The sequence below is a fragment of the Salmo trutta genome, chromosome 32, assembly GCF_901001165.1.
Source record: "Salmo trutta chromosome 32, fSalTru1.1, whole genome shotgun sequence".
Taxonomy (NCBI): Eukaryota; Metazoa; Chordata; class Actinopteri; order Salmoniformes; family Salmonidae; genus Salmo; species Salmo trutta.
In genome coordinates, this window is record NC_042988.1 from 20123508 (window position 1) to 20137117 (window position 13610).

General features: G+C 47.3%; 1 protein-coding gene across 4 annotated transcripts in view; it reads left to right on the plus strand.

The window, feature by feature from the left end:
* Window positions 1-11167, plus strand: part of smarca4a (SWI/SNF related BAF chromatin remodeling complex subunit ATPase 4a) — a 34409-nt gene extending 23242 nt beyond the window's left edge. For 2 of the 4 annotated variants that reach the window (XM_029728088.1, XM_029728090.1), the window contains 21 exons: window positions 68-122; window positions 598-861; window positions 1057-1220; window positions 1461-1527; window positions 1671-1781; window positions 1915-2157; window positions 2247-2360; window positions 2530-2637; window positions 2765-2851; window positions 2972-3018; window positions 3136-3302; window positions 3570-3733; window positions 3919-4185; window positions 4633-4710; window positions 4935-5153; window positions 5262-5527; window positions 5685-5790; window positions 9085-9186; window positions 9444-9582; window positions 10049-10185; window positions 10484-11167. In XM_029728088.1, the coding sequence (XP_029583948.1) occupies window positions 68-122; window positions 598-861; window positions 1057-1220; window positions 1461-1527; window positions 1671-1781; window positions 1915-2157; window positions 2247-2360; window positions 2530-2637; window positions 2765-2851; window positions 2972-3018; window positions 3136-3302; window positions 3570-3733; window positions 3919-4185; window positions 4633-4710; window positions 4935-5153; window positions 5262-5527; window positions 5685-5790; window positions 9085-9186; window positions 9444-9582; window positions 10049-10185; window positions 10484-10516 (2938 nt within the window). In that variant the 3' untranslated portion in view covers window positions 10517-11167. Of the gene's footprint in view, window positions 1-67; window positions 123-597; window positions 862-1056; window positions 1221-1460; window positions 1528-1670; window positions 1782-1914; window positions 2158-2246; window positions 2361-2529; window positions 2638-2764; window positions 2852-2971; window positions 3019-3135; window positions 3303-3569; window positions 3734-3918; window positions 4186-4632; window positions 4711-4934; window positions 5154-5261; window positions 5528-5681; window positions 5791-9084; window positions 9187-9443; window positions 9583-10048; window positions 10186-10483 lie in introns of all 4 variants that reach the window. The other 2 variants (XM_029728087.1, XM_029728089.1) reach the window with 1 other exon arrangement.
* Window positions 11168-13610: the final 2443 nt, after the last annotated feature.

Below are 13610 nucleotides of genomic sequence, written 5' to 3' on the forward strand. Positions count from 1 at the left end.
CCATAAGTACATCTCAAAACAATGACATCAGGCATCACAACTAATCATTTGAACTTTTCTCCTGCAGGTATGAAGTGGCTCCTCGTTCAGACAGCGAGGACAGTGGCTCAGAGGAGGAGGAGGTATGTACCTTACAGAGACCACAATGCTCTCTCCTTACCCCCCACTTTCCCCTCTAATATATGTATATCGTAAACCTCAAGTCACCTTTAAATAAATGTAAGCAGACCGCCGTGGATGAGACCTTGCGTGTGGAGTCTGTTCAGAGGCGTACCACTCTTGCCTTGGGCTATCAGAAACTAGGCCATTGCCAAGCCCAAACTAATGTAACCCTTTCTCTGCATTGTGTACTATAAAGCTTATATTCATGTAAATCAAAACATATTGCGCTGTAAATATCTTTACTGGAACAGAGATCTTTTGCAGATTCATCTTAATCCTGACCAGTTCATGGGACAAGCCGTGTTCTAGTTTCCATAAAGAATATTTTATTCCGATTCGATAACATGTCTTTTGACTTGACCTTGGCTGAGACAATTTGAGCCAGGCTGTGTGGCATCTGTATCTGAGTCCATCCTCTTGCTCCGCACCCCTCAGGAGGAAGAGGAGGAACCCCAGCCCTCCCAGGCTCCAACTGAGGAGAAAAAGAAAATCCCAAACCCCGACACAGACGACGTGTCCGAGGTCGACGCCCGCTACATCATCGAGGGAGCCAAGCAGGATGTGGATGATGAGTATAACAGTGCCGAGGCGGCGTTCGCCCGAGGCCTGCAGTCTTACTACGCTGTGGCCCACGCCGTCACTGAGACGGTGGACAAACAGTCCACACTGCTGGTCAACGGGCAGCTCAAACATTACCAGGTACACAGTCTACCTACGTCACAGTAACATGATTTCCCATACACAATGCACGCTGTAGTGTTTCATTACCTTTTACAATGCTTACAAGAAGTAACGAGGTCAGAAAAGAAGAGATGACACATGACCAAAGCCATGCGTACCTGATGACCATGTGAGACAGTAGAATGACTGGTTTGTGTCCCTCTCTCCTCGTAGATCAAGGGCTTGGAGTGGCTGGTGTCTCTGTACAATAACAACCTGAATGGGATCCTGGCTGATGAGATGGGTCTGGGCAAGACCATCCAGACCATCGGCCTCATCACCTACCTCATGGAGCACAAGCGCATCAACGGCCCCTTCCTCATCATCGTGCCCCTCTCGTGAGTCCCTCTCCTTTCCTCTAGTCGCTTCTCTGTTCCTTTATGGACCGGGACTGATGCAGTATTTCTGTTGTTTCAATCGAGATGTTCGCCTGTACTTATACGGATACAAGCCCAGAAGGGCTGTTACGGGTATTTTCCACGGTCATAGATATTTTTGCCTTGTGTTATGTCAGTGCGACCTTGAGGTGGACAGAGCAAGTATATGTTTATCAATTTATCTCCTGTCTTTGTTTTCAGAACTCTGTCCAACTGGGTGTATGAGTTTGATAAGTGGGCTCCAACTGTGGTGAAAGTCTCTTACAAAGTGAGTAGCCCCTTTCAATGCTTCTTCCAGGGTGAAGTTTGACAATTGCGTAGTAGGTGGTCCGCATGTACATGTGAATATCCTTTGATTATAGTGTTCTGTAGATGTAAAGTTGATGTGTGTTCTACTACGTCTCTGTCCAGGGCTCCCCACAAGCTCGCCGGGCTTTCCTCCCCATCCTGCGCAGCGGCAAGTTCAACGTACTGCTCACCACCTACGAGTACATCATCAAAGACAAGCAAGTGCTGGCTAAGGTAGGGACCCACCTCTTCAAATCACCCTGTGCACCGCCTTGTACACCGCCTTAGAAATGGCCCTAGTCAGACAGGTAAACCTATGGAAACTTCCATTTCAACTTCTCACGCCACTGTACTCTTTCCCTCTCAGCTGCGATGGAAGTACATGATAGTGGACGAAGGCCACCGTATGAAAAACCACCACTGTAAGCTGACTGTGGTTCTGAACACTCACTACCTGGCCCCGCGGCGTCTGCTGCTGACCGGCACCCCGCTGCAGAACAAGCTGCCGGAGCTCTGGGCCCTGCTCAACTTCCTGCTGCCGACCATCTTCAAGTCCTGCACAACCTTCGAGCAGTGGTTCAACGCTCCCTTCGCCATGACCGGAGAGAAGGTGAGTTAGTCAGGGCTTTGGAGAGGGGTGTTTTGGAGACAATGGGGTCATCATGGCTGGACTCTTACCCCCCTTTCTCTCGACCCTAGGTGGATCTGAACGAGGAAGAGACCATCCTGATTATCCGTCGTTTGCACAAAGTGCTCCGCCCCTTCCTGCTGCGCAGACTGAAAAAGGAAGTGGAGTCCCAGCTGCCTGAGAAGGTCTGACTCCTGTCAATCACTTGGCTTTCAGTCTCCGAGGACAATAAAGATCAGTCAATTGATTCTTTCAGTATTTTAAATTCATATCAGTCCAATCAATGCAATGTTTTAATCTGTTCTCTCCGTGTGTGTGTGTGTGTGTGTGTGTGTGTGTGTGTGTGTTCCCCAGGTGGAGTATGTGATCAAGTGTGACATGTCGGCCCTGCAGAGAGTGCTGTACAGACACATGCAGGCTAAGGGTGTGCTGCTCACCGACGGCTCTGAGAAAGACAAGAAGGTAAGGAGGCGTAGAGAACCCCCTCACTGCTCTCCATACACCCCCTAACAACTGACTGGGGGTCAGTTATACTGGGCTGTTTAGATGGTTACTACAGGATGACTAACTGCAGAGTGTTGTGTTTCAGGGTAAAGGAGGCACCAAGACCCTGATGAACACCATCATGCAGCTGAGGAAGATCTGTAACCATCCCTACATGTTCCAGCAGATCGAGGTACAGTACAAGGGCCTACCTCAACTCTTCCATGAATTGAGAAGAGATGTTGACTGAAGTGTAAGGTTGTGGTTAAAGCTTCTCAATTTAACCAAATAGTTGTGACTCGTCTGTTCACAGGAGTCCTTCTCTGAGCATTTGGGATTCACTGGAGGCGTAGTGTCTGGGTAAGAAAAGCATCTGCTGACGTTGCATGTTGATGCTTCATGGTCTTGTGGTTGATCTTACTATGTGTGGCGCGTTCCCTCATCCACCCCTCTGTTCTCGTCCCCTGCTCCCTCCAGACCTGACCTGTACCGCGCCGCTGGGAAGTTTGAGCTGCTAGACCGTATCCTGCCCAAGCTGAGGGTCACCGACCACAAGGTCCTGCTCTTCTGTCAGATGACTTCCACCATGACCATCATGGAGGACTACTTTGGCTGGCGCAACTTTAAGTACCTGCGTCTGGACGGTGAGAGGCGGGATAGGAAAGTTATTTTGGCTGGTGCTGGGAAAATGAATTCAAGACAAACTCCAGAAGTATTTTGTACTATGAGAAATACAGAACTATGTGTAGGATTTGTTTTGTACTTACAGTATGCAGTTTACTAGAACACAATGGCTCAACATTGTGATGTGGGGAGGCTGATGTATGTTCACGAGCTCATGTTATTTGCAAATCCCTCCCGCTGTTGTCCTGTGGAAACTGGTAACTAACACCATTGGTCTTTGTCCATAGGAACCACTAAGGCTGAGGATCGTGGGATGCTTTTGAAGACCTTCAATGACCCCGCCTCTCAGTACTTTGTGTTCCTGCTCAGCACCAGGGCCGGCGGGCTGGGCCTCAACCTTCAGTCTGCTGACACCGTGGTCATCTTTGACTCAGACTGGAACCCACATCAGGTTCAGCTCATTACCCTCTACTGTCTTCTGTTGTGTTATGATCTAGGAATCTCACTGGAGTTATTGATAAATATTTAGAAAACAGCTAGGATTAGTGGCTATTGAGGTAACATAGCCAACTCCCATGTCCTGCCCCCCCCAACTCTGATCACTCATCCCTCTTTCTCTCTCCCTCCCCTGTACAGGACCTGCAGGCCCAGGACAGAGCCCACCGTATCGGGCAGCGGAACGAGGTGCGTGTGTTGCGTCTCTGCACCGTTCAAAGTGTGGAGGAGAAGATCCTGGCGGCGGCCAAGTACAAGCTGAATGTGGACCAGAAGGTCATCCAGGCCGGCATGTTCGACCAGAAGTCGTCGAGTCACGAGCGCCGTGCCTTCCTGCAGGCCATCCTGGAGCATGAGGAACAGGACGAGGTCGGGGCCCCGGGGGGCTGGCGCGCTGGGGGGGCGTTGGTGGGTGTGATCAACTCCGTCCACCACACTTCCCAACCACCCACACGCCTCCCTACCATTTAACCTTTCTTTACTTCTTTCTCTCCTCCTCTCTACCTTCTGGATTTAGGGGCTGTTCCTTTTTTTAGGTTTGGTTTCCCATCTTCTCCTCTTCCTGCTTTCTTTAAAAAAATGTAAATTTGTATTTATTTAATGAAGCTCTTTTTCAATAACATAGAACAGACTTCCAGCTAGGACAGCTACTATCTATACAGTTAGTAGGAGCAGTGGTTTCCTGGTAGACGTATGCATCACACGTATTGTAGGATATTCACTCCAATACATCACGCACTACATGTTACAATGCACTTTATTTGATACTAACATAACTGATAAGAATTCTAGTTCAGAGATGTGGCTCTGAGGCACCACTAACAGCCTTGTGCTCACCCTTTCTATTGTCTACAGGAGGAGGACGAGGTGCCTGATGATGAGACCGTCAATCAGATGATTGCCAGGAGCGAGGAGGAGTTTGACCAGTTCATGGTCAGTCCCATAATTCTTCAAGATTTAGAGTAATGTAGTCTGAGTCTTGCTTGAGGCAACTGGATGCTTCACTGTCAATCTCTAGACTGAAGACTTCCCTGTTGGAGGCTTTGACACAACCTCAAGTCTGATAAAATGACATCTATGCATAGACTTAAGATGGAAATCTACCATTCTTCAACTGTTTTTTTCCTCTTTTCTTACACTGTACCTCCCCCTTCCAGCGTATGGACCTGGACCGGCGCCGTGAGGACGCCCGCAACCCCAAGAGAAAGCCCCGTCTGATGGAGGATGACGAGCTGCCCACCTGGATCCTAAAGGATGATGCCGAGGTGGAGAGGCTCACCTGTGAGGAGGAGGAGGAGAAGATGTTTGGTCGCGGCTCTCGCCAGCGCAAGGAGGTGGACTACAGCGACTCACTCACAGAGAAGCAGTGGCTCAAGGTCAGCTATCCAACTGCTGTAGTTGAAAAAGATTTGAGCTAATAATTGAAAGTCCTATAACTGAGATCTATGCCCTGCAATGCTGATGTGTGGTTCCCCCTCCAACAGGCCATAGAGGACGGTAATCTGGAGGACCTCGAGGAGGAGGTGCGTCACAAGAAGACGACCCGGAAGCGCAAGCGAGACCGTGACGACATGCCCGGCCCGGCCACGCCCAGCTCCAGCGGTGGTGGCGGTGGTCGCAGCCGTGACGAGGAGGTCAAGAAGGCCAAGAAACGCGGGCGCCCTCCGGCTGAAAAACTGTCCCCTAACCCCCCATCCCTCACCAAGAAGATGAAGAAGGTGGTGGACACTGTCATCAAGTACAAGGACGGGTGAGTTGGTGGGCTCCTATGTCTGGATGACAACTCAGTGAAGGTCAGCACATGACATCATACACAAACACAACCTACTTTGTCATGTAATGGTCAGAGCAGAGCATGTTGAGGTGGACTAATCCCGGAGTTTCCCTGTTCTCCTATTTCACAGCAGCAATGGGCGCCAGCTGAGTGAAGTCTTCATCCAGCTGCCCTCCCGCAAGGAGCTGCCTGAGTACTACGAGCTCATCCGCAAGCCTGTCGACTTCAGGAAGATTAAGGTATGGCGCTAACCCTTTAATGTATCGGTTATAAGACTAAATCAAACTTTATTTGTCACATGCGCCGAATATAACAAGTGTAGACCTTACCGTGAAATGCTTACTTACAAGCCCTTAACCAATAGTGCAGTTCAAGAAGTGTTAAGAAAATATTTACAAAATAAACTAAAGTAATAAATATAACAATAACATAACAATAACGAGGCTATATACAGGGGGCACTGGTACCGAGTCAGTGTGCGGGGGTACAGGTTAGAGGTCATTTGTACATGTAGGTAGGGGTGAAGTGACTGCATAGATAATAAACAGTGAGTAGCAGCAGTGTACAAAACAAATGGGGGGGGGGGGGGGGGGTGTTAATGTAAATAATCCGGTGGCCATTTGATGAATTATTCAGCAGTCTTATGGCTTGGGGGTAGAAGCTGTAAGGAGCCTTTTGGTCCTAGACTTGGCGCTCCGGTACCGCTTGCTGTGTGGTAGCAGAGAAAACAGTCTATGACTTGGGTGACTGTTGTCTCTGACAATTTTATGGGCTTTCCTCTGACACTGCCTATTATATAGGTCCTCTATGGCAGGAAGCTTGGCCCACTGATGTACTGGGCCGTACACACTACCCTCTGTAGCGACTTAGGGTCAGATGCCGAGCAGTAGCCATACCAGGCGGTGATGCAACCGGTCAGGATGCTCTCGATGGTGCAGCTGTAGAACTTTTTGAGCATCTGGGGACCCATGCCAAATTTTTTCAGTCTCCTGAGGGGGAATAGGTTTTGTTGTGCCCTATTGACGACTGTCTTGGTGTGTTTGGACCATGATAGTTCATTGGTGACGTGGACACCAAGGAACTTGAAACTCTCGACCCGCTCCACTACAGCCCGATGTTAATGGGGGCCTGTTCGGCCCGCCTTTTCCTGTAGTCCACGATCAGCTCCTTTCTCTTGCTCACGGTGAGGGAGAGGTTGTTGTCCTGGCACCACACTGCCAGTTCTGACTTCTTCCCTATAGGCTGTCTCATCGTTGTTGATCAGGCCTACCACTGTTGTCGTCAGCAAACTTAATTATGGTGTTGGAGTCGTGGGTGAACGGGGAGTACAGGAGGGAACTAAGTACACACCCCTGAGGGGTCCCAGTGTTGAGGATTAGCGTGGCAGACGTATTGTTGCCTACCCTTACCACCTGGAGGCGGCCCGTCAGGAACTCCAGGATCCAGTTGCAGAGGGAGAGTTAAGTCCCAGGGTCCTTAGCTTAGTGATGAGCTTCTTGGGCACTAAGGTGTTGAACACTGAGCTGTAGTCAATGAACAGCATTCTCACATAGATGTTCCTTTTTTTCAGGTGGGTAGCACTTCATGGCTACCGACGTGAGTGCTATGGGGCGGTAATCATTTAGGCAGGTTACCTTCGCTTCCTTGGGCACAGGGACTATGGTGGTCTGCTTGAAACATGTATGTATTACAGGGAGAGGTTGAAAATGTCAGTGAAGTCACTTGACAGTTGGTCTGTGCATGCTTTGAGTACACATCCTGGTAATCCGTCGGCCCCGCGGCTTTGTGAATGTTGACCTGTTTAAAGGTCTTATTCACATCAGCTACCGAGAGTGTTATCACACAGTCATCCAGAACAGCTGGTGCTCTCGTGCATGCTTCAGTGTTGCTTGCCTCGAAGCAGGCATAAAAGGCATTTAGCTTGTCTGGTAGGCTCGTGTCACTGGGCATCTCGTGTCTGGGTTTCCCTTTGTAGTCCATAATAGTTTTCAAGCCCTGCCACATCCGACGAGCATCAGAGCCGGTGTAGTAGGATTCAATCTTAATCCTGTATTGACTCTTTGCCTGTTTGATGGTTCGCCTGAGGGCATAGCAGGATTTCTTATAAGCGTCCGGATTTGTGTCCCGCTCCTTGAAAGCGGCAGCTCTAGCCTTTAGTTCGATGCGGATGTTGCCTGTAATCCATTGCTTCTGGTTGGGATCAGTACGTACGGTCACTGGGGGGGGGGGGGGGGAGACGCACTTAATGATGAAGCCGAAGAATGGGGTTGTATACTCCTCAATGCCATTGGATGACTCCCGGAACATATTCCACTCTGTGCTAGCAAACAGTCCTGTAGCGTAGCATCCGCGTCATCTGACCACTTCCGTATTGAGTGAGTCACTGGTACTTCCTGCTTTAGTTTTAGCTTGTAAGCAGGAATCGGGAGGATAGAATTATGGTCAGATTTGCCAAATGAAAGGCATGGGAGAGCTTTGTATGAATCTCTGTGTGTGGAGTAAAGGTGGTCTAGAATTGTTTTTTTTCTCTGGTTGCACATGTGACATGCTGGTAAAACTGATTTAAGTTTGCCTGCATTTACATTTACATTTAAGTCATTTAGCCGTCGCTCTTATCCAGAGCGACTTACAAATTGGTGCATTCACCTTATGATATCCAGTGGAACAACCACTTTACAATAGTGCATCTAAATCTTTTAAGGGGGGGGGGGGGTTAGAAGGATTACTTTATCCTATCCCAGGTATTCCTTAAAGAGGTGGGGTTTCAGGTGTCTCCGGAAGGTGGTGATTGACTCCGCTGTCCTGGCGTCGTGAGGGAGCTTGTTCCACCATTGGGGTGCCAGAGCAGCGAACAGTTTGGACTGGGCTGAGCGGGAGCTGTGCTTCCTCAGAGGTAGGGAGGCGAGCAGGCCAGAGGTGGATGAACGCAGTGCCCTTGTTTGGGTGTAGGGCCTGATCAGAGCCTGAAGGTACGGAGGTGCCGTTCCCCTCACAGCTCCGTAGGCAAGCACCATGGTCTTGTAGCGGATGCGAGCTTCAACTGGAAGCCAGTGGAGAGAGCGGAGGAGCGGGGTGACGTGAGAGAACTTGGGAAGGTTGAACACCAGACGGGCTGCGGCGTTCTGGATGAGTTGTAGGGGTTTAATGGCACAGGCAGGGAGCCCAGCCAACAGCGAGTTGCAGTAAGTCCCCGGACACTAGAAGCGCCGCTTCTGGATGAGCATTTTCCAGAAGCGGTCTGTGGTGGTAAATAGACGGCTATGAATAATATAGATGAGAACTCTCTTGGTAGATAGTGTAGTCTACAGCTTATCATAAGGTACTCTACCTCAGGCGAGCAGTACCTTGAGACTTCCTTAATATTAGACATCGTGGGAATCGACTAGGGAATCGCATTCAGTAAAACAGTCCTTCTGGGAGGTTAGGGGACTGACAAGTGACATCTAGCTGTCTAGTCCTGATCTTCTCTGTCCTGTGTTGTGCTCTACTGGTCTGATGACTATTCTGATGTCCTCTCCTCTGTTTCCCTCCAGGAGAGGATCCGCAGCCATAAGTACCGCAGCCTGAATGACCTGGAGAAGGATGTGATGCTGCTGTGTAGTAACGCTCAGACCTTCAACCTGGAGGGCTCTCTGGTGAGTGTCCGGCAACAGGGAGGGAGGGAGTGAGGGGAGGGCAGGCCGTTGTTGGGCATGATAAGACAACGCTGTGGGGGTGCTGGGATATGGAGGGCCTGTTTCAGCCCAATGTATTACAGATCCGAGGAGACCTGTCACAACCTTTTTATGGGGAATTGAATGAAACCTCTCATACTCTGAAGAAATGTCACAGTAGCCTGTTACCCTGCTGCTGACATCTTCTATATTTCTCTGTGGCGTCTCTCACCCCCCAGATCTATGAGGACTCCATCGTACTGCAGTCAGTCTTCACCAGCGTCAGGCAGAAGATTGAAAAGGAGAAGGAGGAGGAGAGTGAGGGAGAGGACAGTGAGGAAGAAGAGGAGGAGGTGGACGAAGGCTCTGAGTCTGAATGTGAGTGTTACAGTATTTACATATGCACTTAGTGTCATAGTCCACTGTTAAAATGGCAATCTGCCAAACCAACCCTCCCCCCACCAGTGTCTGGTAAATGGCTGACTGATGGGGCTGTTGAAACCACTCTCAAATTCATAGACTGAGCTATGAATCCATAATTATAGTTTTAACCATGTTTTGAGGCTGTACAGTGTTTGTTTACAATTACATTGTTTACAAAGGAGTAAAACAAGATTATATTTTGGGTTCTGGTGGAATGTGACAATTTAACTCAGCTCATGAGGCATTTATAACTTATATCCTTCAAGAATCAATGGGTGTAAATAATTAATTTAAAAGTCCAAAAATAGATGTTGCAATCAGGGATTGCCCCTTTAAACTATTTAATAATTCATTGTACTTTTGAGGAATTGCATACTCATGGATTTGTGTCCATGCTTCTTTCTTTCTCCCTCTCTTTCAGCTCGTTCGGTGAAGGTGAAAATTAAGCTGGGGAGGAAGGAGAAGGAGGGCAGAGGGAAGGGCCAGCGCCGGAGGGGCCGTGGCTCCCGGGCCAAACCTGTAGTGAGCGACGACGACAGCGAGGAGGAACAGGAGGAGGTAAGACACATGCATTGAGACACTACTTAACTGTCAATTTAAGCTTCCTTTCGAAGCTGTCTACTGTCCTGACTGAAGTTGACCTCTTCTAAGCTCTTTGCACAGAGGGCTGTCTAGCAACACTGATTAACTTATGTAACTCAGAGCAGCAGTATTTGTTTTTGAATTGTCTTTAACACTTACATTTGTTTTTAGAAATGTTTTGTTAAACGTCTACAGTAGACTAGGCTGGTGATCAACAAGCTATGTTGTATTGGGTTGAAGGATTAAGTGTTTTTTCTTCGGCCTGCTGTTCCAGGCGGGTTCGGCCAGCGGCAGTGAGGAGGACTGAACTGAACCACTTCTGTTCTGTGAGGACCAACGGCCCACTGACACCCTCGACTGGAACTTCTATATTTTACCTAGATTCTATAGCAGGGAGACAAGCCAGTGGAGAGGGGCCTAGTTTTACCTAGATGAGCTGATTTTTAGTGAGAGAAATGTATTCCATAATTAAAATACACCATCAATTAAAAAAAACACACAAATTATAAAAAACATAAAATAAAATAAAAAACACATATTTAAGCAGGCAATCCTGGTATGAATAGCTGGACTGTATGTCTTTTTGCCTTGTTGTTTTCTCCTGAAAGTGATTTAAGGTGGACAGGGTTTGATTAGCAGACTGATCGTGGACCACAGGGAGAGTTTGCTGACTTTTTAAGTGAGTTTGTTTTGTCGTTTTGTTTCCTTTGAGATGGAGCTGTGTGACCGGAGTCGCTGTGGTTTCTAAGTCCCTTGAATGCATGTCGTTTGGTCTGTGGAAATGCACCTGGGTGTGTCTTTCTATTATATCTCTGTTTAATTTAAGAATACAAGTGAGATAACGGAACGTTCCCCCTTAGGCCTTCCTCTGGCTACGAGTGAGAAGGGAAGGGCGGGACTCTGTCTCGCGTCTGTCACTGGATTCCAAAAAGTACAATAAAGGCGTCTCGTAATTAAACTTTCCTCACTGCTGTTGTCTTTATGCACTACACATAATTGATTGCTGTATCCTAAATGTGCTGAATAGAATGAAATGTTAAGCCGTCTTTGACTAACTGTAGTCATCTTGTATGTCCACTAGATGGCCCTCTCCCCTTGACCAGATAACAGTACTGAATGCCTCTGGATGAAAGGCTATGGGTTGAACATTTAGGTGTTTGTTGATGTTTAGGTTGAAGATTTTCTCCTTGAGCCTAAACTAAACAGGCTAAATGAATGCTAGTTTGCTATGATAATTTATATAATTCAGTTTATGTATTTTAGGCCGCAGTGCTTTTAAAGGCTTGTAGCACTCACACAGGTGTATTTGAAACAGTGTTACTCTGGGCATGTGTGAGATTCTGCCAGGGCTTCCATGCCTCTGATGTCAGATATACACCAGTTTGTTCTTCCTCAGGTCACTCACTGACCCTGCTGTTTTTTCCCGCTCCCCCTCACTGCTTTGTTCCAGCCATGGGCTCATGTCATAACACCTGGACAAATACTTTTTTTTGTGTGGAAAGTTGTTTTTCAGTGGGACGTTTTTGAATGGATCTGCAGTAGAGTCCGTTCTCTCCTCAAATGGTTTGTCGACTCATTTTAAGTGACTCTAAAGAGCTACCGTCACCGCATTAACCATGATGGCAGAGATTCTGACTGCGCTGAGACCAAACTGACTAGCCTTCTTATCCTATGTGTATATGGGTTTAACATGGCCAGTTTATTTTGGTTTTTTTACTTTGTCATTGATCAGAAATACATTCCAATAAGAAAGCTTATTTGCTAGGAGGGATGATGGTCAGGAGCTGAGGTGAAATCTGAAGAGATATGGAAGATGGACAAGAATGTGATGGTTGAAACCAGGAGAACAGATCAGTGTACAGGATTTACAGCTGGCTCCCCACAGGGGTGGAAGAACCAAGTAACCAATGGAACAGTTCCTCTCACTGCACTGTAGGCAGGCAGGCAGAGGAGATGGTCTGTTATGAACAAGGGGTGTGTCATGGATGTGAGCCGTCTTGAGGGCAAGGCGGAGGGGCTGCAACCAGTGGTTATATGTTTCAACATGTATCTGCACAAGTTGTCTCACATTGTCATATCTCCAAGACTCGTGACATACGAGAGAAAGCTGGATAGCAAGGTTCCAACAGAAGTGACCTTGAGCGTTGGACACAAACTCATTTGAGGACAATGTAATCATTTTACTATATATTATTCAGTATCCACCCAACCTTATCTCTCCCTTATCCAATTGTCCAAGGGCAGAACATTGTAAAACAATTCTAAAAGTGGTATGCTTCCCTCCCATTAGAAATAAAACCATGCTTTTGTATTGAGATATTAGAGCCATATGTTTTCTGGTGTTTGATAGTTAAGTCTTGGCAAATAAATAATGGCAGTCCTTCCAGTTGGTTGGTGATGGATTGCCCTGTAGTCTACAGACTGATGTTTTGCTAGGTGAAGGCCTCCACATGAAACATCAGACTAGTCTACATGCCAAGAATCTAGTGCTTTCCTCATTTTACTTTATAATGCATCTAGTGCAAGGCACCTGATGTCGACGCAGCATATGCTTGCCAGGTCTGTCAGGATGGATCACTGGGCCAACAGGCTCTACTGCAGCTGGAGGATCCTGATCTGACTCTCATGTCTCCTCTCTTGTGAGGGAGAAAGGACTCTCACTCCCAGACAACCCACTGGACACAAACTGGTTGAATCAACGTTGTTCTAATGTAATTTGTCAATGTGTTGTGATGTGGAATCTACATGGAAAATACATGGGATTTGAAAAAAGTCATCAATGTAAACTGCTGTTTCGAGGGTGAAATTTCAACCACAGGATTTTCTTGTCATGGTAACCAAATTCCAACATAGATAAAACTTATATAAAATATGTAGAATACCTTTAAAACAATGTCAAAGTTATATCCACTATCAGAAAAAAAAAATAACAGGCTGGTCAGAACCCCTTACTGGAGAATTAATATGTCTACAGTTACCCTTTGGTCTCCCATCCACGGTTTTAACCAAGCCCAGCCCTGCTTCGCTATGTTAGTTGTCCCTGACTACTACCAATGTGCTATCGTGGGAATGATTGTTGGGGGATCTTCACCTGAAAAATGAAATACACTGAACAGAAATAAAAACGCAACATGCAACAATTTCAAAGATTTGACTGCGTTACAGTTCATATAAGTAAATCAGTCAATTTAAATAAATAAATTTGGCCCTAATCTATGGAATTCACATGACTGGAAATACAGATATGTATCTGTTGGTCACAGATACCTTAAAAAAAAGTAGGCGCGTGGATCAGAAAACTAGTCAGTATCTGGTGTGACCACCAATTGCCTCATGCAGCGCAACACATCTCCTTTCACATAGAGTTGATCAGGCTGTTGATTATGGCCTATGTAATGTTG